Source organism: Triturus cristatus, chromosome 10, assembly GCF_964204655.1.
Source record: "Triturus cristatus chromosome 10, aTriCri1.1, whole genome shotgun sequence".
NCBI lineage: Eukaryota > Metazoa > Chordata > Amphibia > Caudata > Salamandridae > Triturus > Triturus cristatus.
Window position 1 is genome coordinate 572,312,306 of NC_140593.1, and position 24,219 is coordinate 572,336,524.

At 48.9% G+C, this 24,219-nt stretch overlaps 2 protein-coding genes across 6 annotated transcripts in view; one reads left to right on the plus strand and one right to left on the minus strand.

Annotated features, from left to right (window-relative positions):
* LOC146789752 (uncharacterized) overlaps positions 1–7,902 on the minus strand; it is a 273,763-nt gene extending 265,861 nt beyond the window's left edge. For 3 of the 5 annotated variants that reach the window (XR_014970153.1, XR_014970152.1, XM_085632087.1), the window contains exons 1-4: positions 7,793–7,902; positions 7,386–7,451; positions 7,206–7,298; positions 7,046–7,111 (exon numbers count right to left, since the gene is read on the minus strand). The gene's annotated coding sequence lies outside the window, so the exon portion shown is untranslated. Of the gene's footprint in view, positions 1–6,384; positions 6,952–7,045; positions 7,112–7,205; positions 7,299–7,385; positions 7,452–7,792 lie in introns of those variants that run through there. The other 2 variants (XR_014970154.1, XR_014970155.1) reach the window with 2 other exon arrangements.
* Positions 1–24,219, plus strand: part of LOC146789753 (multidrug resistance-associated protein 1-like) — a 621,679-nt gene that overhangs the window by 133,322 nt on the left and 464,138 nt on the right. The window contains exon 3 of the mRNA XM_085632086.1: positions 12,618–12,743. Within this exon, the coding sequence (XP_085488212.1) occupies positions 12,618–12,743 (126 nt within the window). The remainder of the gene's footprint in view (positions 1–12,617; positions 12,744–24,219) is intronic.

A 24,219-nucleotide genomic window follows, 5' to 3' on the forward strand; every position in this document is an offset into this window, starting at 1 on the left:
ACAGACGCATTGTTTTGACTGCACCACACACCCCTCGGTGTCAACACACCCAGGATTAATGTACTTTTTTTTTTAGCAGGCCAACCCTGGTCTGTATAGCAGGTTAGTACTCCATCACGGTCGGCCTGAACATTTGACTTTGTCCTGTACAGCTCATCCAGATGTCCCAAGTAAGTGTTTATTGCTTCTAAACGCTATTTTACATTTTATTGTTGTAAAAAGAATGCAATTAACTCAAGTTCTACCTATGAGATTTTTGTTCTTTTGGTCTTGTTTTATTTGTTAAAATATTCTCTATGTTTCTAAACTGGTGTGGGATCTTTTTGTGTAGTGTTTTCACTGTTTGAAGTGTTGTACAAATAGTTTACACGTTGCCTTCAAGTTAAGCCTTACAGCTCTGTGCCAAGCTACCAGAGGGTGAGCAGAGGTTTATTTGAGGATGGCTGGTGCCGTACCCTGACTAGGATTGCGGTTTCTGCTTGATCAGGGCTCACACCCCAGTCAACCGTGAACCCAATTTCTAACAATATAGATTTTAAAACAATCTATTATTAAAAACACATTTTTTTATTCTCACTGTTGTTAAGTGACTGAATGAGTAAAATAGAAGAGTTATTGTGTGTTATTACGCCACTCCAAATTGTAATGGTAATTTGGGTACTAAACAACAGAATTTGTTTGAAAATTTTATTTAGGGTTCGGCTGACTGAAAAGCAATCCAAGCTAATATTCAGGCAAGTTGGAGGAAAAGTGAGGGAACACTACACAGTAAGGTGGTATTTCATTAGCACAAAGCATTCCCACTTTAAGAGTATCCTAATATGTTTTTTTAATAGATCTGATGGCAGTCTTAGATCTAGTATACTGTGACACTGTGGTCTGTCCTGAGTCAGCAGGGTCATCTAATTCCCTGTTCTTTATAATCCAAAGTGCAGTATAGGAAGGGAGGTGAATGCATACAAAACTTTTTAATATGCACTGGGGTGTACTTTCTATATAATATACTAATGACATTTGTGACCTTTTGGTAGACTTGAATCTGGATGCCTTGAAGCTTTACAGTGAAACAAATGCTATTATTGGTTTGTGGACCTTGTGGTACTGTTTCGACAGCCCAAATTATCTATGTACTACCCTCTTAAGAGCTTTTAAACGTATTGTGCTCTGAAACAGTTGGTCACTAAAGTTCAAAAAAGAATCTCTGACGTCATCAGAGAAACAAGGAAAAAAGCGATTGAAGACAGAATCTCCACCTACGCGCACAACAGCAAGGAACTCTTCAACATCATCAAAAAGTTCGCCCAACCCACCAGCGAGTCTACTGACATCCCTCCCTCACAAGACCTCTGCGACAAACTCAGCACCTTTTTCAACCACAAATTCAAGAGCATCTGTCAACTTCGAGGAAGACAACCAACACACTGAACCCTCACCAACCACCCCCGACACCCAGAAACCAGCGATTGACAACTGGACAGCCCTCACCTCCGAAGACAATGAAGTCAATCCACTCAGAAGCCCCCATGGACCCCTGCCCCCACCACATCGTCAACAGAGCCGCCAAAACCATTGCACCCATGCTCCACCACACCATTAACCGCACCCTGGTGACTGCCTCATTCCCCGATGACTGGAAACACGCCGAGGTCAACCCCCTCCTGAAGAAACTACAGACCATCTCCCTGCTTCCTTCCCAGCGAAAGTTAACTCGTCCTCCTGCTTCCACACCCTCTGCCTCCTTCGTAAGACCTTCAAATGGATCCCCCTTCAACATAGAAAGACCGTCACTCATGCCCTGGTCACCAGCAGACTCGACTACGGTCAAAGCATTCTCTATGCCGGAATAAACAAAAACCTTACCCGCAAGCTACAGAACATCCAGAACACCGCCGCAAGACTGGTCCTCAACCTGCCAAAACACTGCCACATCTCTCAGCACCTGCGCATACTCCACTGGCTCCCCGTCGAGGCGAGAATCCCCATCAAGATACTCACCCACGCACACAAGGCCCTCCACGGCACCGGATCAGCATACCTGAACAGCCGACTCAATTTTTCACGCACCCCAAAGAACCCTACGATCAGCCCAGCTCTCCTACGCCATCGTCCCCCGCACCAGAAAGACCAGATCGGGAGGCCGCTCCTTCTCCTTCCTCGTGGCCAAAGCCTGGAACGCCCTTCCGCTCCACCTCAGACAGACAACATCGTTCCCCATCTTCACAAGAAACCTCAAAACCTGGCTCTTCGACAGACCCTCTCCTTGATGGAATGGATCCTGCGCCCTCCCTAACCCTCGCGCCTTGAGACCCTTACGGGAAGTAACACACTTCTGATTGATTGACTGTCATCCTTCAGAAAACATTCTTTGATAATATTGGTCTGCTAGAATGAGTGTCATCTTTTGCTTATCTGGTGGTACAGTTCTACTTGAGGATAGCATGAATGCAACAAAGAAAGGGCAGTGAGTCCCTTGAAAGACAAAACAGGGACTGTCTTGTACTGCAAGGATATAACTAGTGGTGAATATTTCACGACTTTCTTTTTGGTTTATCAAATGAAGGTGATAACCTCAATTTTTCGCAGTGTTTGTAAACTCAAAGGGGGCTTAGAGCCTGCCCATTTCTTACCATTGGCTGACGTCATCAGCACTCTTACTTCTTTGCTTCTCATTGGTCAGCATGTGCAGGTTTAGCATTCTTTTTTGTGTGTGTGTCAATGGAGCATTGGTCAAGTACTGATTAATTGCTTCATTTGTGTCCTTCTGCTGCTCATGCTGAGATTCAGGTACTATTTTTTCTTCTTACTACTAGCGTTGTTGCTTCGTTATGGTCATTTTTTGCCCACTATTGCTACTCCCTTGTAGCTGTTTACACTCCTCCTATCGTTGGTGCCTGCCCTCCCATTATTGTTGTTTGCAGGCCGTCCCGTCGTTTTTGCTCGTCTTCCTTCCCTCCCCGGTACTTGTTAATTGCCTTTCCGTCATTGTTTTTTTCCACCCCTCCCTACTCCAGTTGTTGTTGCTTCCCTCTCCTCCCTCCCTTCCCTCCCCCATCCTTGTTGCTTGTTCTCCTCCCTCCCACCAGTAACAAAGTGCTCTGCCTCTACCAGCGTTGGACGAGTCATTTTGCTTGTGATGTCTCTACCTTCACCCTCCCGTGATTGTTGCTTTCCTCCCATCTTCCTTTCAGAAAGAAAAGTGCAATGAATGACACGGCCAACGTTGGTCAGAAGATATGGTTATGTTTGTGGGTGAGCCCACTGTATATGGTATGAGGGGTGGTCCTGATAAGAGCCCTCCAACTGCAGACCAAATGGTATGGGCTGTGGGGGAAATAAAAGTGCCTGGTATACGCTGCTTGTGGTTCTTTATGGAATCCAGTGTCCTGGTCAGTTATTACTGTGTGGAAACCTGTACCTGTGAGGCCTGCCGGCCCTTAACGCAACAACTGGTGACGAGGGTGGTTGAGTCCTGTGCCTGGTCTGACCGTAGTGTTGCTGCCTTCGCTGAATTGTGGCGGCTCCTAGGGACGATTACCCTGACATCTTGCCTGACGGCCGTTCCGCCTCCTGCAGGGCTACATACTCCAGTGCCTGTCTCAGGCAGCCCTCCTTGGCTGTAGTGCCCACCCACCCTTTAGAAAGTGGGGTAGCTGCCTCCTGTTTTCTCCATGGTGCCACGCTTCCATGTCCTCTTTCCAGACTCCTACTGCAGATTTCATGGCACCTCCTGGCGAGGGGTCCTTAAGCCTGAGGCCACGTCAGCTGCCTGGAGAGGTGAGTCGCTCACTGGTGACGGCCTGGATTGTGTTTTTCCAGCCTGGAGGCCAATCTCTTCTGCAAGTCCTCCCTGCTTTCTAAGTGGGAGGTCCCGAAAATGTGCCGATTGTGCCGGATACCTTGAAATAATTCCCCTGCTGCCCTGGAATTGCCTCCAACTCCTGCAATACTTCCTGCAACACTGGGACTTATTTCTTGTTCTCTCCATTCTTCATCCTGGCGGTTTCTGTTTTTTTAAGGTCGGCAGCGCACACTGTGGTCCCCAGTTCAGTCATGGAAGTGCCTTGATCAGCAGACACATACATACACAAATAAAGGAAGACGCTCATCCCGACATGCGATAGCATTAACCAGTACCCATCATGACTGCATTACCTCCTATTGAGTCATTTATAGTTGATGGGCCCCCGTCTGCTCAAGCAGCTAAATGGAAGGAATGGGTGGAGCGCCTAGAAACATATTTTGCAGCGGCGGCTTTACACAATGACAGACAACGCCCTATGCTTCTGCACTTGGGGGGGTGCAGCCCTGCACAAGTTAGAGAAGTCTGTTGTGGAGGCAGGGCCTCCGTACACCTATTGGACATTGAAACAAGCATTAACTGCTTATTTCGAGCCTCTTGTGAACCCAGACTAAGAAAGTTTCCTACTCCGCTAAGCGGAAAAACTGCCCAATGAGTCAGAGGATGCTTTCTATGCCTGACTCAAAGATCTTGCTAGCACATGCTTGCTACCAGATGAAAACGATGAAATACGGGCAAAATTCATTCAGGAGTGCATCTCGTTAAAGCTGAGAGACAGCATTCTTAAGGTCCCAGGAATGCCTATGGCAGGCATGGTAACGAAGGGAAGGTCAAAAAAACTGTCCAAAGTGCGAGCAGCGCACATGGAAGCAGCGTTAAAATGCCAAATAACAGAACATGTCAATGCTGTCCTTGCTGGAAACCCTGACAAGTAGAAAATGTGCACCAAGTCTAATATTGTGCCCAAATCATGCTATGGGTGTGGTGCGCCCTACCCACACCAAGGACCATGTCCAGCCCAGGGGAAGAGGTGCTCGGCATGCAATAAACCAAACCACTTTGCAAAAGTGTGCCGCTCCACAGGCCAGGAAGTTCAGAAGACCAAGCACGTCAATGCCCTGCATTCCTCGAATGTCCCTAAGGATGAGGAAGACATGGATGATTACGATGTTGAAGGTGCAGTCCATGTCATACATGCCATTCAACCAAACGGACACCGTAGAAAACCTATCCTGAGATGCAGTGTGCTCGCTGAGGACACCAGGTACAAGCAAGGTACGGGGCATCCATTAAGATTATGGCACAATCAGCGATGTGGACACTCCCCATACAACAAGCACTGCGCCCCACCTCTATTCAGGTATTCGCATATGGATCCACAACTCCACTCAAACTGGCTGGGGTTTTCACTGCAGAGATTGCTCACGAATCAAGTGAAAGGTATGTCACAAAAGGGGAATCAGGTATGCTCCTGAGCTGCAGAACTGCAGAGTGCATGCAGCTTGTTCTTTTTGCCTTCAGTGTGCCTCAGGAAAGTGTGGATGGCCTGTTGACAGAATTCGCACCTATGTCTGAGGGGATAAGATGCCTTCAAGACCGCATGATAAAACTTCATGTTGACAACTCAGTCCAACCTGTTGCACTGAAACACCGCAGGGTGGTCTTCTATCTGTGACTGAAGGTGGAGGAAGAGTTTACGAAAATGGAACAGGCCGACATTATCGAGAGGGCGGATGCTCCGACTCTATGGCTCTCCCCCATTGTGGTAGGTAACATGGAAACCCAAACAGCCTGGGGAAGTTTGGATATGTGTTGATATGCGGCTACCTAACTAAGCCATTAAGAGAGAATGTCATTTGACGTCCACAGTAGAGGACATCGTGACAGAAGTGAGTGGCTCCCAGTGGTTCTCCAAGGTGGATTTGTGAGCTGGACCCAGAGTTGACGGCCATCACGACGTCCACCACTCCTGTGGGGCTCAGGAGGTACAAGCGTCTTAGCTTCAGAGTTTCGAGCGCAGCCAAAGTGTTTCAAGATATCATAAGGAGTGTATTAGCTGGCATTGAAGGGGTTCTCAATGTCAGTGACGACATATTAGTACATGCCCCTAGGCTGGAAGAACATCTTGATCACCTAAGAACCACGTTCCATTGCCTGAGAGACAATGGTCTCACACTCCATCGAGAAAAATTAACCTTCCTTGTGAAGGAAATAGCCTTGTTTGGATACTGATTCTCCCAGCATGGAGTATTACCTGATCCAGCCAAAGTACAGGACATCCAATCAGCTCCAGCACACACCACTGTCACAGGTGTGAGAAGTTTCTTCGGAAGGTTTACATACTGTGGACTTTTCATTCGAAATCTGACCAACCTCACCACCCCCTTGAGAGAGCTGACGAAGAATAGCATCATCTGGAAGTGGGGCCTGATCAGGAAAGGGCTTTCTCAGCCATGAAACAAGCGTTATCAGCTGACACCACCCTGGTATATTTCAATCCTGCCCGGGAATCTGAACTCTCAGGAGATGCAAGTCCTATGGGCATTGGAGCTTTGCTATCAAATAGGCAGACCAAAAAATAAAAGAGGGTTTGGGCTTTTAATCAACACGGCTGAGCCCTGTTCCAACAAAAACAACAAAACGCCAATGCTGATGCGCAATTCTCACCTTACAACCGGTGCATTGAAATAAAACAATGTCACCTTAAACCTTTTTTTCCGTTTGACTTAATCAAAATTCATTCTAGGAATCACATGTATGAATCAACAACAGAAAATTACATACAATGTAAAAGTTTTTTGAAAAAACCAAGCTCCCTATACCCCCAAACTCTTTTTTATAGCATCCTTTCACTCATACAAACTTCTCCTTTACACACCCTCAATACACCCCTCTCTGTCAGTCTTTTCAATCATACATTCAATACGCACCCCTTACATACCAGCACACCCATACCCTGCCCACCTTTCAATATTTCATATTTATACAACTACAAAAGTAAATCAAATGCACATAAAGGCCAAACAGAAGACAATTCACAAAATACAAAACTTTCGATTTTTGACATTAATTTGCATACTTGGTTGGCCACACAAAAAGGTCAACGTGTTTCAAACCCCTCCACATATGGGGTTCTCTTCAGGACCAAAAGGCTAGAAAACACAAACAAACTGTGTCTTAGTTATTGACCATATTCCAAAGAGGCTCCCCTCTCTCTAATTACCTCTTATCAAGAGATTCGCTTACCTTATTTTATGCTGCGAGATCAGCCGATCCCTGCTGTACTCTCATACCCCAGTATATAGTATACTCCTGTAGAGACAATCATACCATATCAGTCCTTAATCCCTAGTATTGTCAGTCCAAAACCATATACACAGTGTGTGTAATTCAAAAGATTTCTTACGTTTTTTTCGGCAATCTGTCGAGAGCCGGAAGGTCAAAATCACGTCTTAAACTTTCCAGGCGTGAATCCTAGGTACCACAAGAACAACAAAACCTAAACAACAAGAATTGCCCATTAGTTTTAAGAAGAGTATTACACTGCGGTAAGATGGTCCAGACCGGGAGAGAGTGTTGCCCCTACCTTTTTCAGTTAATTTCAGCCCGTGGGACCATCATTTAGTTTGGATGTACCTCGCTTCACGTTTTCCTGTAATATAAATGCCGACTTTAACCAATTGCTCTACTTTGCGCTTTGCGAACAATCTCTAGTTCGGGGCACGTTACTTAATGACGCTCGCCTCATATTTGCGCACATGTTTTTGAAGCAACTCTTCTTTCTCTAATGAATTTGGGCGTGGCCTTTCATAAATGCCGAATTTTGCCAATTGCTCTACTTCGCGTTTTGAGAACAATCTCTAGTTCGGGGCACGTAACTTAATCCCGCTCACCTCCTATTTGCTCACATGTTTTCAAAGCAGTTCGCATGTTTTTAATAAATTCAGGCGGAGCCTCTCATGCCCAATGGTTTCAGTCGTGCTTGATTCTTACCTTTGAAACAAGCCTTATCCGATGCGTTGTCAGTCTTCCCGGGCCGCCAGTGAGTTTAGCGATTACTGCTAACAGAAGCGGAAGTGATTTAAATGTCAGCGCGAGCTCTGGCTGAGCGTTATCCAAATGAACTATGGGAGTTGTAGTGTAGGCTCAATGGAGCTTTTAATTGAACCGATTTTTTCACAATCTTTTGTTGTTAAACATACTTGCACAGTGTGAAGGCCTGCCAGGCACACTAGACCCTTATTATGTAAAATAAAATTGATGGATTGTTCAAGACAAGGGGAATGGAAGTGGCTTGGTGGAACAGTTTCTGATGTCTCTGCAGATTTATTAAAGGCAGACCTGAAAAATACATTTATTGTGTTCGGCTGGTGCCTCACAGTTTATATATCTCTGAGAGTTCCTTCAATCCATCTACTGCTGTATTGAATTTCACAATCAGCATTGCTTCTCGTTGTATTGGTTTGAGATCCAAATCGCCACCTCTACAGTCTTGCTCTACTTTTGAAATTACTGTCCATCTCAATTCCTTCTCAGTATGTGCGTTCAACCTCCAATGGTTCACTAATGGTGCAGTTTGGACATTTTTTCGGATCCTTGATTTGTGTTGGGAAATTCTATACCGGACTTCCGGGTTTGTTTTGCCTATGTATACCTTTATACAGGGGCAAAGTACCCCATATACCACGTTTTTGGACTTACAGTCTCATGTTTCCAATGAATTGAGTTATGAGAGAACAAATTCCCCTCTAGGGTAGATTCACAACATATACAAGTGCCACATTTATGATGGCCCGACACTGGGGGCAGGCCTATGAAATCACGGAGTGTACTCGCCTTTGGTTTTGGTAATGCAGCTCTAACTACTTGGTTTGCAATCGTTCTGTCTTTTTTGAAAGCAAAGAGTGGGGCTGAAGCCAAAGACTGATCTAGATTTTTTACCAAGTGCCAATTTTGGTGGATCACCTTTTTCAACCAATTAGAATTAGAACAAAAGGTTGATACACAGACTATTCTTTCAGTTGGCATTTTTTCTCTTCTCTCTAATAGTACCTCACATGGGGTCCACCATGCTCTTTTCATTGCTTTTTTTAGCAATTTCTTAGGATATCCTCGATCTATTAGCCTCCCCATCAGGTTGTTGGCATGTAGGATGTATTCGTCTTTAAAAGAACAATTCTGCCTTATACGTAAGAATTGGCCGGACGGCAACATTTCTTTAAGACTTCTTAGGTGGTTGCTAGTGAAGTGTAGTGCTTTGTTCATATCTGTTGTTTGGTTCATACTGAATTTTATATCGGCTGTCCTGCTGTTTAACCAGCCATGGAACTTCTCTTGTTCCATGGCTGGTTAATTAGCAGGACAGCCGATATAAAATTCAGTATGAACCATGCGCACTAAAAATTAAATTTTGGGATGTAGAAGTGTATGCAGCAGACGGAGGTCTGGTGACAACCTTATTCAAGAAAACACTCCAAGTGTGACTGGGTCTCCAGAGACTGATGAACAGTCTGGTTCCCGTTGACATCCTCAACTGACCAGGTGAGACAAGCGGACAATGAAGGCCTTCGCTAAGGAGGGGAGAGGTACCATCTCAGACCATATCCCGTGAGATCTACTCATCTGAAGGATTTTGTTTTGACTTGAAGTATGGCATAAAATGATGTTTTTCTCACCCTCTCTCTTTTTTTCTCTCTCTCTCTGATGCTTATTCTTAGTGAATTTGTTCCAGTCATGATCACCAGTCAAGTATTTAGTAATGTTGTGTTTCATTTGAAATAAAAGAGGGATGTTATGTTTGTGGGTGAGCCCACTGGATGCCCTGGTAGGAGGGGTGTTCCTGATTTGAGCCCTCCAACTGCGGATCAAATGGTATGGGCCGTGGGGGAAGGGATGAAGAAAATAAAAGTGCCTGGGATATGCTCCCGTGGCTCATTGCGGAATCCAGTGTTCTGGTCAGTTATTACTGTGTGGAAGCCTGTACCAGTGAGACCTGCCGGGCCCTAACGCAACACATATCAATTATTTTTCTCATCTTTTTTAGTTATGTTGCATAACAGCCGTGGTGCTGTACAACATGGCTATAATGCATTACAGAGCTCTCACAGAAGAGCTAGACTTAGCCAATGGTTGTTTAAATAGGACGAGGACCTATGGTTCACATGATTTTCTCGTACATTTATGTGTAAATGCATTATTTCATCTATGCCTTTTTACCGGATTATAAGGAAAAAAATGTATAATGCAAATTTATTGTTTTATGCCTTTATTATTATGGCGTTTCGCTGACAAAATGTATGTATTGATATCTAGTTAGCAAGACTGCTGGAAACAGCTGCTGTTTGCTGTGAAAACAGCAATTAACACACTGTTGCATCAAAGGCACCAGGGACAACAGGCACACTAAGCCACCAGAAGGGCCAATAATAGCCTCTTTGTAATCCAGGAATCAATCTGTGTGTAAAGGAATAAACGGTAGGACCGGCGAATAAGCACTGAGATCCTCACAATACGGTTCAACCATTCTGTTTTTGGAATTTACTTCTGTGGTTAAATTGCTGTTTATTTGAGCTGTTTGATAAGTCTTTATGTACACCGTAATTATATGTATCGCTTCAGCCCTTACTAGATGCCCCAGTTCATGTTTTTTTAGTTTCTGTTTTGTACACCACGGGTTTTCAGCTTTACTGTTTATAATGTTGCAATGGTTATAATTATTCGTGCAAATAAACAATATTATTATAATTGTTGTTGTTATTATTGCTAAGATTATCAGAGAAAAAGCTAGGCATGTAGCCAAGGAAACCATCATCACTGAGCAACATGCCAATTGAGAAGAAGATTGCAGGTTGAAGTAAGGAACTAGAAACAGGTGCGCTGTAACATCTTGAACCAAGGGAGTAAAGACAAAGCAAACCACAGCAGATGGTAGACTTGAGACGAGGAACCATTATTGAGCTTTCGCAAGAGACTAAAGATGAGACAAAGTGCCTGGTTATGACTTTGGCGGTCCTATAGACAGTGGCGGTCCTCTGCAGTGGCGGAGGAGCGCCCCGCCTGGCGCTTGAGCATCGTTTTATTTTAAGTTTGTCAGCTTGTGCATGGAGGGGAGGGGCATGGGCGGGGGAGGAGGAGTGCTCATGTGTGTTTGGCCGGCCGTCTCAGGCCGACCAAAACACACATGCGCCCCTAGGTTTCTCCAGCCCGGCTGCATTCGGCAGCTGGTCTAGAGAAACCCCCACAGACTCCCTGGTCTGAGTAGAGTGTCTTTTCTGCCCCTCAGACCAATCCCTGCACTGCTCTGAAGCACAGGGATTGGCTGGGAGTCTGTTCCAAGGTCTTCTGGGACCTAGGAAACGGCCAGCAGGAGCAACGCGACACGGGAGCCGGCCGGTGACGTCCGGTAAGCTTTTAAAATTATTATCAATCAAAAGCAGCATAAAATATACTCTCTTAACAACTGTTTTCTTTCCTGCGCTATGATATCCACGTGTTGCTCCACAGGGCCATGCTGAACCACCAGGATTTAGAGCCCAGGTCACCCTTGCTGTTGCTGTTGGAGGGGCACATTGAAGCATCTCAGTGAAGCCAAACTAAGGCGTCTAAAGAAAGGGGAGCGGCCAACATTAAATTGAAAGCTCGTATGGGGCGCTTTTACACAAAGTGTAAAAATAAAATAAACGTTTGCAGCGCCGCCGCTAAAGTGAAAGCGGTTGTGCTGTAAATTAAATATATAAATAAGCGCTGTCTCTAAAGTGAAAGTGGCCTGCGCTGTAAATTAAAGAAATAAATAAGCGCTGCCGCTATAGTTAAAGCGGACCGCACTGGAAATGAAAAAATACATGACTAATAACAATATAAAAGGTGGTGGTGTGCTGCAATGTCCTGGGTGGAATATGGAAAATCATTAAAGAAAATAGTGCTCACCGACTGGCCAAAGCAGACTATGTAACAACACAAGTAAAAAGTCCAGTCGTTATGGGAGGTTACAAATGAAGACAAGGTGGTACCAAGGAGGGACTACTAACCCTATTCACGAATGAAAAGCAACGATTTCGAAAGGACTGTAACAGGAGCCAATTGAAAAGATGAGCGGGAAATGGGCGGAACTTCTATGCCATACCTCATTACAGCATGCCTCGCAGAGTAGGGCATGCGCTGCCCAGACTGAACCTAAAAATGAACTCCCACATTGTGCCTCCTTCTTCTAGGCCTTATCTTTAACTATGCATGGATCTCACTTCTTTCTCATGAGCCATTACTCTGAGGCCCCAGCTCAAGAAGAACCAGGAATTCCCACCTGCCTTTAATTGATGGAGTCACTTAAAACATCACGGTGACAAAGATTTCTTACTTTTAAGAGGTAAATAAAGATGTTAGGAGCTGAGTCCTCAAGCAACGGGGGCACAAAAATGTTTGCACTGGGTTCAGTCTGATTACTTATCTCTAAAATGTATATTCTGAAAACACTTGTTTTATCTCAAACACTACATCATTTTGCTGCAGCCTAGCTTATACTGTGTGTAATACAATGCTTTCAGACACTGGCTGCGGCCACAAAGCTCGAAACTGTTCATGTCGAAATATAGATTTTTTAAACCAAAATGTGAACGTTTTACTATTTTTATTTTGGTGCTAAAAAGTGTTTGTGAAAAAGAAAGCATGTTGCAGCTATCCAAAATAAATCTGAACGCTTCAGATGCAGTCAGAGTTTACATACACCTCTTTAATGATAGGTGGTCACACCAGCTGAGGAAGTCACTCTTATTGGACACCATTTGCGACTGACTACTGATATTCAATGTTTCTTTTCTTTCAGTGTATTGCAGTCCTGCTGGCAGGTTTATGTTACACAGAACTTTTTTATACGATATGGAATACAACCCATCACATTCCTGAGCCGCCAGTTTTATTGATCAGTCCATTGCTGCTGGGATCTACAATGGTAATTTCTGATTAATAGTTTAAGGATCTCCAACTCTTGGAGTGCGGATGTTTGTTTCTGTCTCTCCTTTGTCTTAAATATCTGATTTAAAAATTTGAATATTTTCAACCTAGTCCCTTATTCAGTTACTCCTTTGACACCATATTGTTTCTTGAGTAAATTGCTGTATTTTAAAGTTAAACATTTAAATGCACAACTATACATTTTGTATCAAATACTTGTAGCATGAATTGATTTATGAATTTGGCAAATCTAAGCATATGGTGCTTTTGTGACTCAAGCTCTATATTCTTATAAAGAAACGTTGCATTCAGCGGCTTACACTGTGTTAGACCTGACATCTTTTGGCGTGGTTTACTGTGACTTTTTACTGTCTGACCTCCTGTTTTGACTGTGCTGAACATCGTTTTTGCTTGTTTTAGTACTCTGTGCACTTTTTCACTGCTGACTAGTGCTAAAGAGCATGTGCTCTGTGTCTCAAATGTAATGACATTTGATTTCTCCATGATGGGCATATTTGATTTTCTGATAAGTCCCTATATGTGCCCAGAGCCTGTCAATAAAATGTTACTCGTGGGCTAACAGCTCTGATTGTGCCACCCACGAGTAGTCCTTCAAACATGTCTCAGGCCTGCCACTGTGGAGCCTGTGTGTGCAGTTTAACCGACATCTCAACCTGACAAGTTAACCTATGCCAGCCAGCCCTAAACCTTCCTTTTTATTGCACATAGGTCACCCCTAGAGTAGGCCCTGGACAGCTCATGGGCAGGGTGCAGTGTACTTAAGAAGTAGGATATGTACTTTTCAGTTTTGCATGTCCTGGTAGCGAAATACACTTAAATTTGTATTTCACTGCTGCAAGGCGTAGCTCTCCCATAGGTTAACATTGGAGCTGCCTTGGAACATTTTACAAGTGTGACTTCCAATTGGGAAAAGGTAGGAAGAGTATGTTTGGTGTCTCTGGACTCACAATTTAAAATCACATCTTTTAGTGAAGTTCTTTTTTAAAGTACAGGTCTGAAAATGCCACTTTTAGAAAGTTGGCATTTTCTTACTTTAACCATTCTGTGCCTTCAGCCCGTCCCTAGAATACATGTCTGGGTTGGTTGACAGCTGGGCTTTGTGCATTCCTATCAGTCACACACAAAGGGAACTGAGGTGTGCTACTCGCATCCTGATGGCTCATCATTAGGTTGATGGGTTTTCCTGAGCTAGTGTGGGAGAGAGGAGCTGACACTTGCACCTGAATAGGGCTGTGCATGTCCCCACACAAAGGGTTGCATACCCCTCTGTAGTGAGTCTGGAGCCAGGGCAGGAAAGGAAAGGGCAGGGTCTTGTGCACTACAAAGACCTTTCTTTGAAGTCTCCCTACTTTAAAGGCTACAATGGGTATAAGTACTGGACCTCTGACACCATATACTCACAACACTTCTGCAACTGAGGACATTCTACCAAGAAGAAGAGCTGTTGTGCTGCCAGGAGGGACTGCCGGTTTGCTGCTTGCTTTACTGAGCTGGCCTGCTGCCTACTGATTCTTACCTGGGAGTGAGAGGCCTGGACTTGAATCCCTATATTCTGCATCTCTAAAAGTTCTCCAAGGACTTGCCTCATGTTTCTGAAGTCTCAGGGATATCAAAGACTTCACCTGCATATTGCTACCAGCACCTGGACTCCTCTGCTGTGAGTCCTGCTCTGCCAAGTGGTGCCAAATCCAGTCCTGGGCCCTTGGAAGTGAGTGTTTGGTACTGCACCACATGAAACTGAAACAGTGATTGGAACAGGGCACATTTCCCTTCGATTTCGCAGTTTCGCCTCTGCCTGCACCCAAACTACGGCCACGCTCGTTGAAATGACTGTGACTTACAACGCAGCCCTGACTTTGCTGACACAGCCCCTCCACATCTCTGCTGCTGCCCGGATACCGCATCACAGACGTCTGCGAAGCATCGTCCCCTGACGCAACCCAGCGGTTCGACACATTGGCCCGGTGCATTTTGCTTCTTGAAATGGACATATCAATGATGTTGCCTGACTTCGGAAACGACGCATCGCCTTCATAAGCGACGCATCCCTTCCATTGCTCCACATATCGTCCCCGAGCTTTGACGCTTCCAAGGTAGTTTCAGTGGGTCTGCTTTATTTCTGTAACCAGCCCTCGCTCCATTTTAGCAGACTGAACCTTTGGATTTGCCCTGGTCAAGCGTGACCAGACAGCCCCAGATGGAGCTAATGATTTCTAAGTACTGCAGCACTAAGTTCTAAGTATTTTGATTTAATCTTGGAAAATTCGTAACTTGACTTATTTATGTTGGCTTTTAATTGTTTTGGTATTGTTTTACTCAGATTAATATTGGCTGTTTTTTGTGGGAATGCTCGGAGGTTGTGCGATTCTGGAACGGTATCCACACCGTAATGGAGGAGGTCACGCACGTTGCCCTGTTGCCGGAGGCTAGGAGGTGTTTGTTGAATGTCTGGGAACCGAATGATTGTAATGCGGCACAGACGCAGTGGGTGACCTTGGGGTACATGGTGGCTAAGCGTAATATTGCACAGTTATGGGGCTCCCCGAGGCCGCCCACGATCGAGGTATGGAAGGAGAATATGGACTGGTGTATGTTTAGGGAAAAGACGGTGTATGTGGCGAGAGGCAAGCCAGGGAAATGGACTAGGGTATGGGGTCCGTGGAATTTATATCGAGGACGTATCTGCACCCCGCCTCTGCCATTAGAGGTCGATATTGCTTTGACCCCCTAGCCACGCGTTCTGCGGGAGGGTGTGAGGTGTGTTCCATGTTTTGTTTTCCCATTGCCCCCCTCTACCGCTTCCGGACAAGAACTGCTTTGGACACTGTATGTTATTCCCCGTCCTGGGAAGGGCACGCTGCTATTTCGGACTCTCATTGCCTTGAGTGTGTTTTCTATTTAATAAAAAATGAAACAGTTGTTTTCAATTGCTCCTGGCCTATGGCCACGGCTTGTTATATGTGCCTACGAACTGCCGGGCGCTTTGCCTCTGGTTCATTTGAATGTGTGGCGTTACACTGCGGGCCCTCGGGCTCTATAGCGGCCGGCCCTGGTGGTTGTAGGCCCTTGTCTGTCTTTTGTTGTGTGCTAACGGTTTCTAATAAAAAAAAAAACAAAAAAAAAATATTGGCTGTTTTTATAAACTGGTGTGGAGTACTTTTGTGGTATTTTCACTGGGTTACTGTGTGTGTGTTTATGTGTGTGTGTGGGTGTGTGTGTGTGTGCGTGCACACACAAATACTTTACATATTGCCTCTTTAGTTTTGCCTGACTGCTCTGTGCCAAGCTACCAGAGGGTGAGCATAGGTAAACCTTTAGTGTGAACTACACTCACCCTGACTAGAATTGTGGAGCCTGCTTGGATAGGCTGCATACATCTGCCAACCAGAAACCTAATTTCTAACATTGGTGGGATAATACTTGTATTTGTGCATTGTATACAGTGATTGGTGTACACTACTTCCATATCGCAGACCATTATGTACCAATTTACCTTTTTTGTTGTTGGTCTTTTTGGTGACTTTTTGAGTTTTTGCAACAGTCATGTCTCAATCTGGAGAGCAGAGAGCTGTACCTGCAGAAGTAGAGTTTGGCCTGGGGAAGTTGGAAACCTACACAGTGACCCCTCCCCGCCCGCCCCCTCTGTCATGCACACCCTCCCTCCTCTGAAAACAATAAGACAAAGAAATCTATCAAATGAACCCTCATTGTGAACAACTCCCAAACCCCAGGGCAGCCTGACAACGGTCAGTCGCCCAAACGACATGTGAAACATAGCCCTTAATGAGGTCTTAACCCAGCAAGACCCTCAGTGAAGAGTTAACAGTTAAAGGCATAGATCTGGTGTACAAACCGTCAGGAGCGCGCCAGCCCCACCAGTTACAGGTCAGCTCGGGACCAGAGTCTGCCAACAACAGACCAGCAGCAACAGAGGAGCCAGGTTCACCACAAGTTCAGGCAGCCTCAGATTATCTCATCAGCTGTATTCAGTGTCACCACCGGCAAGTTCACGCTGCGACTAGGGGAGGTGTCAGAGACGTTGTCACCAGTGTCTTTTGATGAGCATGCCTCCGCCTCTGGGGAAGTGCTCCTGCCCTGCATAAGTGCCGCCCCCGCCTGAAGGGCTTCAGCTCTCTCCTTCTCTGTTTGCGAGGCAGTCGGTTTTTTAGGGGCTCCTCTGAGAGACCGCCTCCCAGAGCGCCTCTCCAGTTCCTTCGTTTTCTTCAGCTCTGGTCCGGGGCCCCTAAACTGGGAGGACCCAACTCTGTAGGACTCGAGCCATTCCCAGGCTTCTTTTGGATTGCCACAGAAGTGAGTGGTACCCTCCAAAATGATCCGCAAGCAGGCTGGAAACATCAAAGAATATTGAAAGCCCTCATCTCTCAGTGCTTTCTTTTTTTTTTTTTTTCTTTTTTTTTTTTGAAACCGTTTATTACAGGTCTTAAAAGTATACAAGTATGGGCCCACAACCTTCCGGCCGGCCGCTAGCAATGGTAGGAACATACGACATACATTTATGGAACACGTGGTATTACAGGAGGAGCATTTCTCAGTAGATAACCATGTCAAAAACCACATCGTCCAGGCCCCATTATGCGGTTTCATTTTAAATTAAGAACAACGAAAATTAAAACCACACCCACAAGGCAACCCACAATCAAAAATAGCAGCACGTGCTCCCCAAGAGGGGGGATCCCAACTATACACAGAAGTGTGAAGAGGGGGAAGAGAGCAAAGCGAGGACTGGGGGAACCCAATGCCCGGCAGCAGGGGAATGAGTCGGCTAAGGGGATGGGGCTGGCGAGGGATCAGGCAGCAGCGGTGGCGCACAGATACCCCCTCGGTAGGCGTTCCAGGGGCCCCATACTTTCACCCATGTCCCAGGCTTACCCCTCGCCACATACACCACTTTTTCGCGAAACATGCACCAGTCCATGTGTTCTTTCCAGGCCGAGACCGTCGGGGGCCTCTGGGATCCCCACCGTTGAGCAATATCACGCTTGGCTACCATATATTCCAGAGTCACCCACCACGTCTGCGGCGCTGAGTAATCAGTCGGTTCCCACACATTCAACAGGCATCTCCTCGCTTCAGGCAACAGCGCCACATGCGTAACCAGTCGCAGCACCTCATGTACACCACGCCAGAACCCCTCTACCTCCGGGCACTCCCACAAAATATGCATAAAGGTCCCCAAAGCACCACACCCACGCTTACACAACCCATCTCCGGCATAGCCCATACGCAGAAGCTTTGGCCCCGTCATGTAGACCCGGTGGAGTATCTTGAGCTGGACGAAGCGAAGGCGAGCCGGTATGGCCACCTCCTTCGGGGAGGCCACCGCGGAGGTCCAGTCCTCGTCGTCCAACTCCAGCCCGTCGGCAACCCAAGCCGCACGAAGGGAAGTCAACAGGCCCGAGCGGTCGTTTATCAGCTTTTTGTATATAAGTGAGATCGTGCTGTCCGGGACGTGCCCATCCAGCACTCTATCTTCCAGGGGGGGAATATTCCGGGATGGAGGCAACGTCCGAGAAGACGGAGCCCAGCGCATGACGGACCTGCAAATACCGGAAGTATTCACCGCCCTGCAACTGGAATTCCGTCTGCAGCATATCGAACGTTTTAAATCCTCCCCTCGTCCAAAGATCCCCCACTTTACTGATACCTATTATGTCCCACTTCTCGAAGCCCTTAGAGGTCCACAAGGAACCTAACCGCTCAGACGCGTATAGTGGTGACGCCCGGGTCAAACGGTCCTTCCACCCCATAGCTGCATTGGCCGCGTGCCAGACTTGCACCATGACACGCGTGGGGCCGTCAGACGAGCGTCGGGCACGCTAGAGTAGAGCGCTCGATTGTAATCGCCACCTGGCAGGAGCATCTTGTCCATTTCAAATGCCGGGTTTAAGGCGGGCCCGTAGAGGCCATGGTTAATGGCAGCGAGCTGGGAGGCCCAATAGTACCGTTTAATATCCGGGAGGGCAATCCCCCCGTCAAACCATGGGAGCGTCAGCTTAGCCAGAGCAATACGCGGCCTCCCGTCCCAGAACAGGCGGCGTTGCAGACTCTCCACCTCACGGAAGTAGCGCGCCGGGACCAAGTCCATAGTGTTCTGCAGAGCGTACAGAAAACGCGGCAGAGACGTCATCTTGAACAGTGCCGCCCGGCCGAGCGGCGAAAGCGGCAGGCGCCGCCAGCGTGCGACATCTACCCGCAAACGCTGGAGGGGGGGAAGCAGATTCCGTTCATACCGGGCCTCCGGGTCCAGAGTAATGAAGACACCCAGGTACCGAAATCCCTGCGGGGCGATCTGGATCGGACAGCCCCGCGGGAGAATAGGAGCCTCCCCAGAGAGGACATACACACACGATTTAGCCCAGTTGATGACGAGACCGGAGTTACGACCAAACGAGTGTAAAACATCAACTAGGATTATAAGTGATTTACGTGGGGAGGCTAGGTACAGAAGGATGTCATCAGCGTATAGGGATACGCGGTCCTCATACTCGGGGGTCCAACGGAGACCACGGATGGAAGGCTCCTACCGCAGCCACTCCGCCAGGGGCTCCAAGGCAAGCGCAAAAAGAAGCGGCGACAGGGGACAGCCCTGCCGCGTGCCCCGGCCCAGCTCAAACGGGGCCGATACTCTTCCGTTCACAACCACCTGTGCCAATGGGCCCGCATACAACAATTTGACCCATCTGATGAATCCTGGGCCAAACCCGAACTTAGCAAGCATCGCCCAGATGTATGGCCACTCAAGCGTGTCAAACGCCATGGTGGCGTCTAAGGACGCCAAAATGGCCGGTTCCCGTATAAATGGGACGCGCGCAAGCACCCCATGCAGACGCCGCAGGTTAAGGGCTGTGTTGCGATGGGGAATAAAGCCGGACTGGTCCTGATGAACCAGATCGCCCACCACACCGACCAGCCGATTGGCCAGTACCTTGGCGAGAATTTTGGGCTCCGCATTCAGTAGTGAGATAGGCCGATAGGAAGTAACCCGGTCCCGAGGCCTCCCCTCCTTCTGGATCACCACGATTGTAGCAAGACGCTGGTCAAGCGGGAGGGAACCCAGCGAGTGGGCCGCCAGGAACATTGCGCGGAGGTGAGGCGCCAATGTATCCGGTCGCAGCTTATACAGCTCGATAGGGATACCATTCGGGCCCATGGCCTTGCCAGAAGCGACCGAGCGTATGGCGAGGGCGATTTCGTCGGAGGTGGGAGCGGGGTCCAGCGACACCCTGTCCTCCCCGGACAGGGAAGGCAGCGCGATATCCTTGAGCAGAGCACGGGAATCCTCTTCCGAGCAAGAAGAGACCGGGGAATACACCTCGCGGAAATACTCCGCGAAACAGGAGACAATTTCTTCTGGCTCAGTTACACACACACCATTCGTTTTCTCAATCAGCGGGACCACACGATTCGCTCTCTCCTTTTTGTCCAACCACGCTATCAGTTTACCAGCCTTATCACCCACATCATACAGTCGCCCCTGTTGCTCTCTACTGAGGCCCCTGGCCGCCTCCGTAACGAGGGCCCTATAAGCCGCCTGCTTGAGCTGGAGGACATGTAATGCAGCATCCGTCACCCCATCATCTAGATTACCCTCCAGCTCAGCTATTTCAGCCTCCACCCGGGTTACCTCCTCCCGCTCGCGCCTCCGGGCGTGGGAAATAAGGGACAGGGCCTCCCCTCTAAGTACTGTTTTGAAGGCCTCCCACAGGGAGATAGCTGAAGGCACTGTCCCCACATTCTCCTCAAAATAGCGCTGGAGGGATTTAATCAAGTCAGCGCGAATGGTGGGGTCGTGCAGGTACCAGGAATTGATTGGGACCACCCTGCTCTCAGCCCTCGGAAAGACATCAAAATGCAACAATAGCGGGGAGTGGTCCGAGATACCCCGTGCCAAATGGCGCACCTCCCCCACCCTCCCGACATGGGCCGCCGGGACAAGGACATAATCAAGCCGTGAGAGACTACCATGGGCCCCCGAGTGGAAAGTGTATTGCAGCTGCGTGGGATGTTTTAAGCGTCAGCAGTCCACCAATCCCAGTGTATCCAAGAGGCCGGATAGCCACGCCTGTGCCCGGGGGAGGTCCCTAGGGGGGTGACGATCCACAGTCCCAGAAACCACCGCGTTGAAATCCCCCCCACCACCAGAAGCCCCCCCGGAAGGCCAAGGAGGAGGCGCCCCAGATCTGCAAAGGTGGTCGACTGCAGCCCCGGAGGGACGTACACTGACACAAAGACAACCACTTTGCCCTCCATTCTCCCCACCAAGACAGTGTAACGTCCCCTGTCGTCGTGGAGCACCTCATCAATTTCTAACGGGAGCGAGTTCTTTACCATGATACCCACACCCCTCGAGCCTGACGTGAAGCCCGAATGGGCCACGAGGCGGTAGCCACGCCGATTCATGGCGCAGAAGGAATTGCCAATAAGGTGTGTCTCCTGCAGGAAGACCACATCAGGCGAGAGTCGCTTCAGATACTGTAGGACCACACCTCGTTTGATCCTGTCCCCCAGTCCATTGACGTTCCAAGACAACAAAGTTAATTCCCTACCCCCCATCATACACAAAAACCATCATTCGTCCCCCCGAGAGCACAGTAGAGCCTACACAAAAAAAGGGTTGCCTTGTGATAATAACGAACAACGCCCCATCCCTGCCCACCCACCCCAACAAAACTCCCCCCTCCCTGCACCCCTGCATGAGCCCAGTCAGCCCCCCCAACGTGCAGTGTGCCTGTCGCCCCATAGATAGTTAAACTAACTAGACCCCCAGAGGAGGAGGGAGAACCCCCAAGAGACCCCACACAACCTCCATAGGAGGGGAACTTATGCAATCCGACGTATAGTCAAAAGTGGCATCATTTTTGTCCCGAGCGAGGCCTAATATTAGTCCCTCAGTCTTGATCCGGCGAGCCCTCTCCCCCGGCCGCTCCCCCCCCGCCACCCCGATCCCGATCTCCAGACAGAGTATCCAGCCAGTCCCCGGCCGCTTCGGGACGATCAAAAAAGTGTGTGCGACCTTCCACCTCCACTCGCAGCTTAGCTGGGAAGAGCATGGCGTATTTGAGATTTAGGTCCCGAAGACGGCGCTTGACACCAAGGAAGCTCAGTCTCTGCTTCTGGACCGCAGGGGTGAAATCAGGATAGAAATTAATGTCCATATTATCAAGTCTAATCGGTCCCTGTAGTCTGGAGGATTGCAGGATAGCGTCTCTGTCCCGAAAATTAAAAATCCGGGCGATGAGAGGTCTCGGAGCGGCTCCGACCTTAGGCCTTCCCCCGGGAACCCTGTGGGCCCTCTCCACAGCAAAGAATTTACTCAGCCCCCGTGGCTGGAGATGGGTAACGATCAGGTCTTCCACGAAAAGATCCGCCGCCGCTTCCTCACGTCCCTCAGGCACCCCGATGATACGGATGTTATTACGCCGGGCCCGACTCTCGGAGTCCTCCAGGCGACGATCCATCAGCGCACTCGCCTGAGCAAGCCGGCGCACCTCCGTTTGCAGGGCCGCCACATCTGTCGTAAGGCCCGATGCGGTGTGGGCCAAAGAATCGACTCGGTCGTTGGTCTTGGAGAGATCGGCCCTTATCAGGCCAACATCTACGAGGACCGAGTCGATCTTCTGCGCCAGAGTGTCAAAACGCTGGCCCACAGAGGCCTTCATCTTGGCGATGGCGCCCATGACATCCCGCAGAGTCAGATCCGTGGGCAGATCGGGGGCATCAGTAGGGCCCTCAGGGGACTTGCGTGGCACCTCAGGAGATCCCTTCTGGAGGGTATAGCGATCCATGCTGTTGGACTGATGGGCTGCACCACGCCGGGTCGATTTTACCTTTGCCCGATCGCCATCTTGTTTCGTGGCCATGGTCTCAGTCTCCCGATCGCACCAGCCACGTCGTGAAGGGCGGGCAAGCCGGTCCACGGGCTCCGGGGGGGTGCCACCCCAGATCTGCGGGGCGGATCACAGCCGGCGGGCAGGCAGGGTCCCCCAGCGAGGCCACACCAACACACAAAGCCCCGTGACCCAACCTCGCATAGACAGCAAGGAGGGTACGAAAGCGAAAGTGAAAGTGCGGGTTACGCGAGCCACCAAGCCCTGCCCGCCGCTGTTATTCACTTCGTCACTGGATCGCCCCACAACGCAAATCCGGGGTTCGGCTAGAAGAAGGCCGCAAACCTCAATCGGTGTTAAAGTCGGTGTCCGAGGTCCGATTTGGAAGCGGAAAACGGGCGCCACCTCAGCTCGGGCTCACCAACACAGTCCCCTCATCTGGGACAGGATATGTTCAGGATAGTGATAGGAGGTCGCGGAGGTCCTCGGGAGCATCGCACCTACGCGGCCATCTTGGTTGCGCGCTAGGCTCCTCCTCCCTCTCAGTGCTTTCTTGACCTCCAAGAACGAGGCCCGCTTTCTCTACACCTCCAGGGTATAGTCCGGAAAGAGGGAGACTTTACTGTTATTAACGGTGTAGGGGCCTTCTATGCATGCCTTCTGCAGAAGGGTATCTCTGTCCCGGAAATGAAGCAACCGGGCCACTACTGGCCACGTAGGATGCCCTGGCGCCAGAGGCCTGACCGGGACTCTGTGGGCCCTTTCGAAAGTGTAGAAGGTTGACAGGGCTTCAGGTGCCACCACACTTCTCAGCCATTGCTCCAAGTATGACACCATGTCATTGCCCTCAACTCCCTCTGGCAGCCCCAGAATGCGAATGTTATGCCACCTGTTGTGCCCCTCCGCATCTTAGGACCGTCGTTCCAGCACGCTCACCCTGTCTGTGAGCGCCCCCATTTGTTGCTCCAGGGCCTTTTGGGCGGGGACTATTATCATTATGCCGGATTCCGTGTCTTTCACTCTTTCAGAGAGCTTCTTGTGCTCTTCTCGCAGGAGGCCGAGCCACCGTGCTGATGTCCTGATGGAGGGTGGCTTTCATGTCCGCTATGGCCGCCAGAATATTGTTCAGTTGCAGCTGCACTGGATCTTCTGCATTAGTCTGCGACTGCTCCGGAGCACTATCCTCCAGGTCGTGCAGGGCCCCGGTTTGATTATCTTGAGGTTTTCCCATGGTGCTGACAGGTCCCCCAGTCAAGGGATCCCACCAAGGGGGGGGGGGGCTGCCCAGCCGCTTGCTCCGAAGTTCTGCCGGTCACTCTACCGATGAGGACTATGGTACCCCGGGGGTCCCAGCCCCACTACACCCACAGCAGCCTCCCCAGTGGTGTGCTCACTGGACTACGTGTCGCCATCTGGTTCCTGGGGCTACGCCCCAGCCACTGTCCACTCAGTAGTCCAGGGCAATCTTTACCTTCCTTCTTGGGCAGTAACCCTCTTCCAACTGCTTCTACAGGATCTCACGGGTGCGCCCCCACTGTGCTGTCCCCGGCCTCCACAGGGGGACCCACTGGGATCCAGAGCACCGGCCCAAGCGATGCAAGAAGG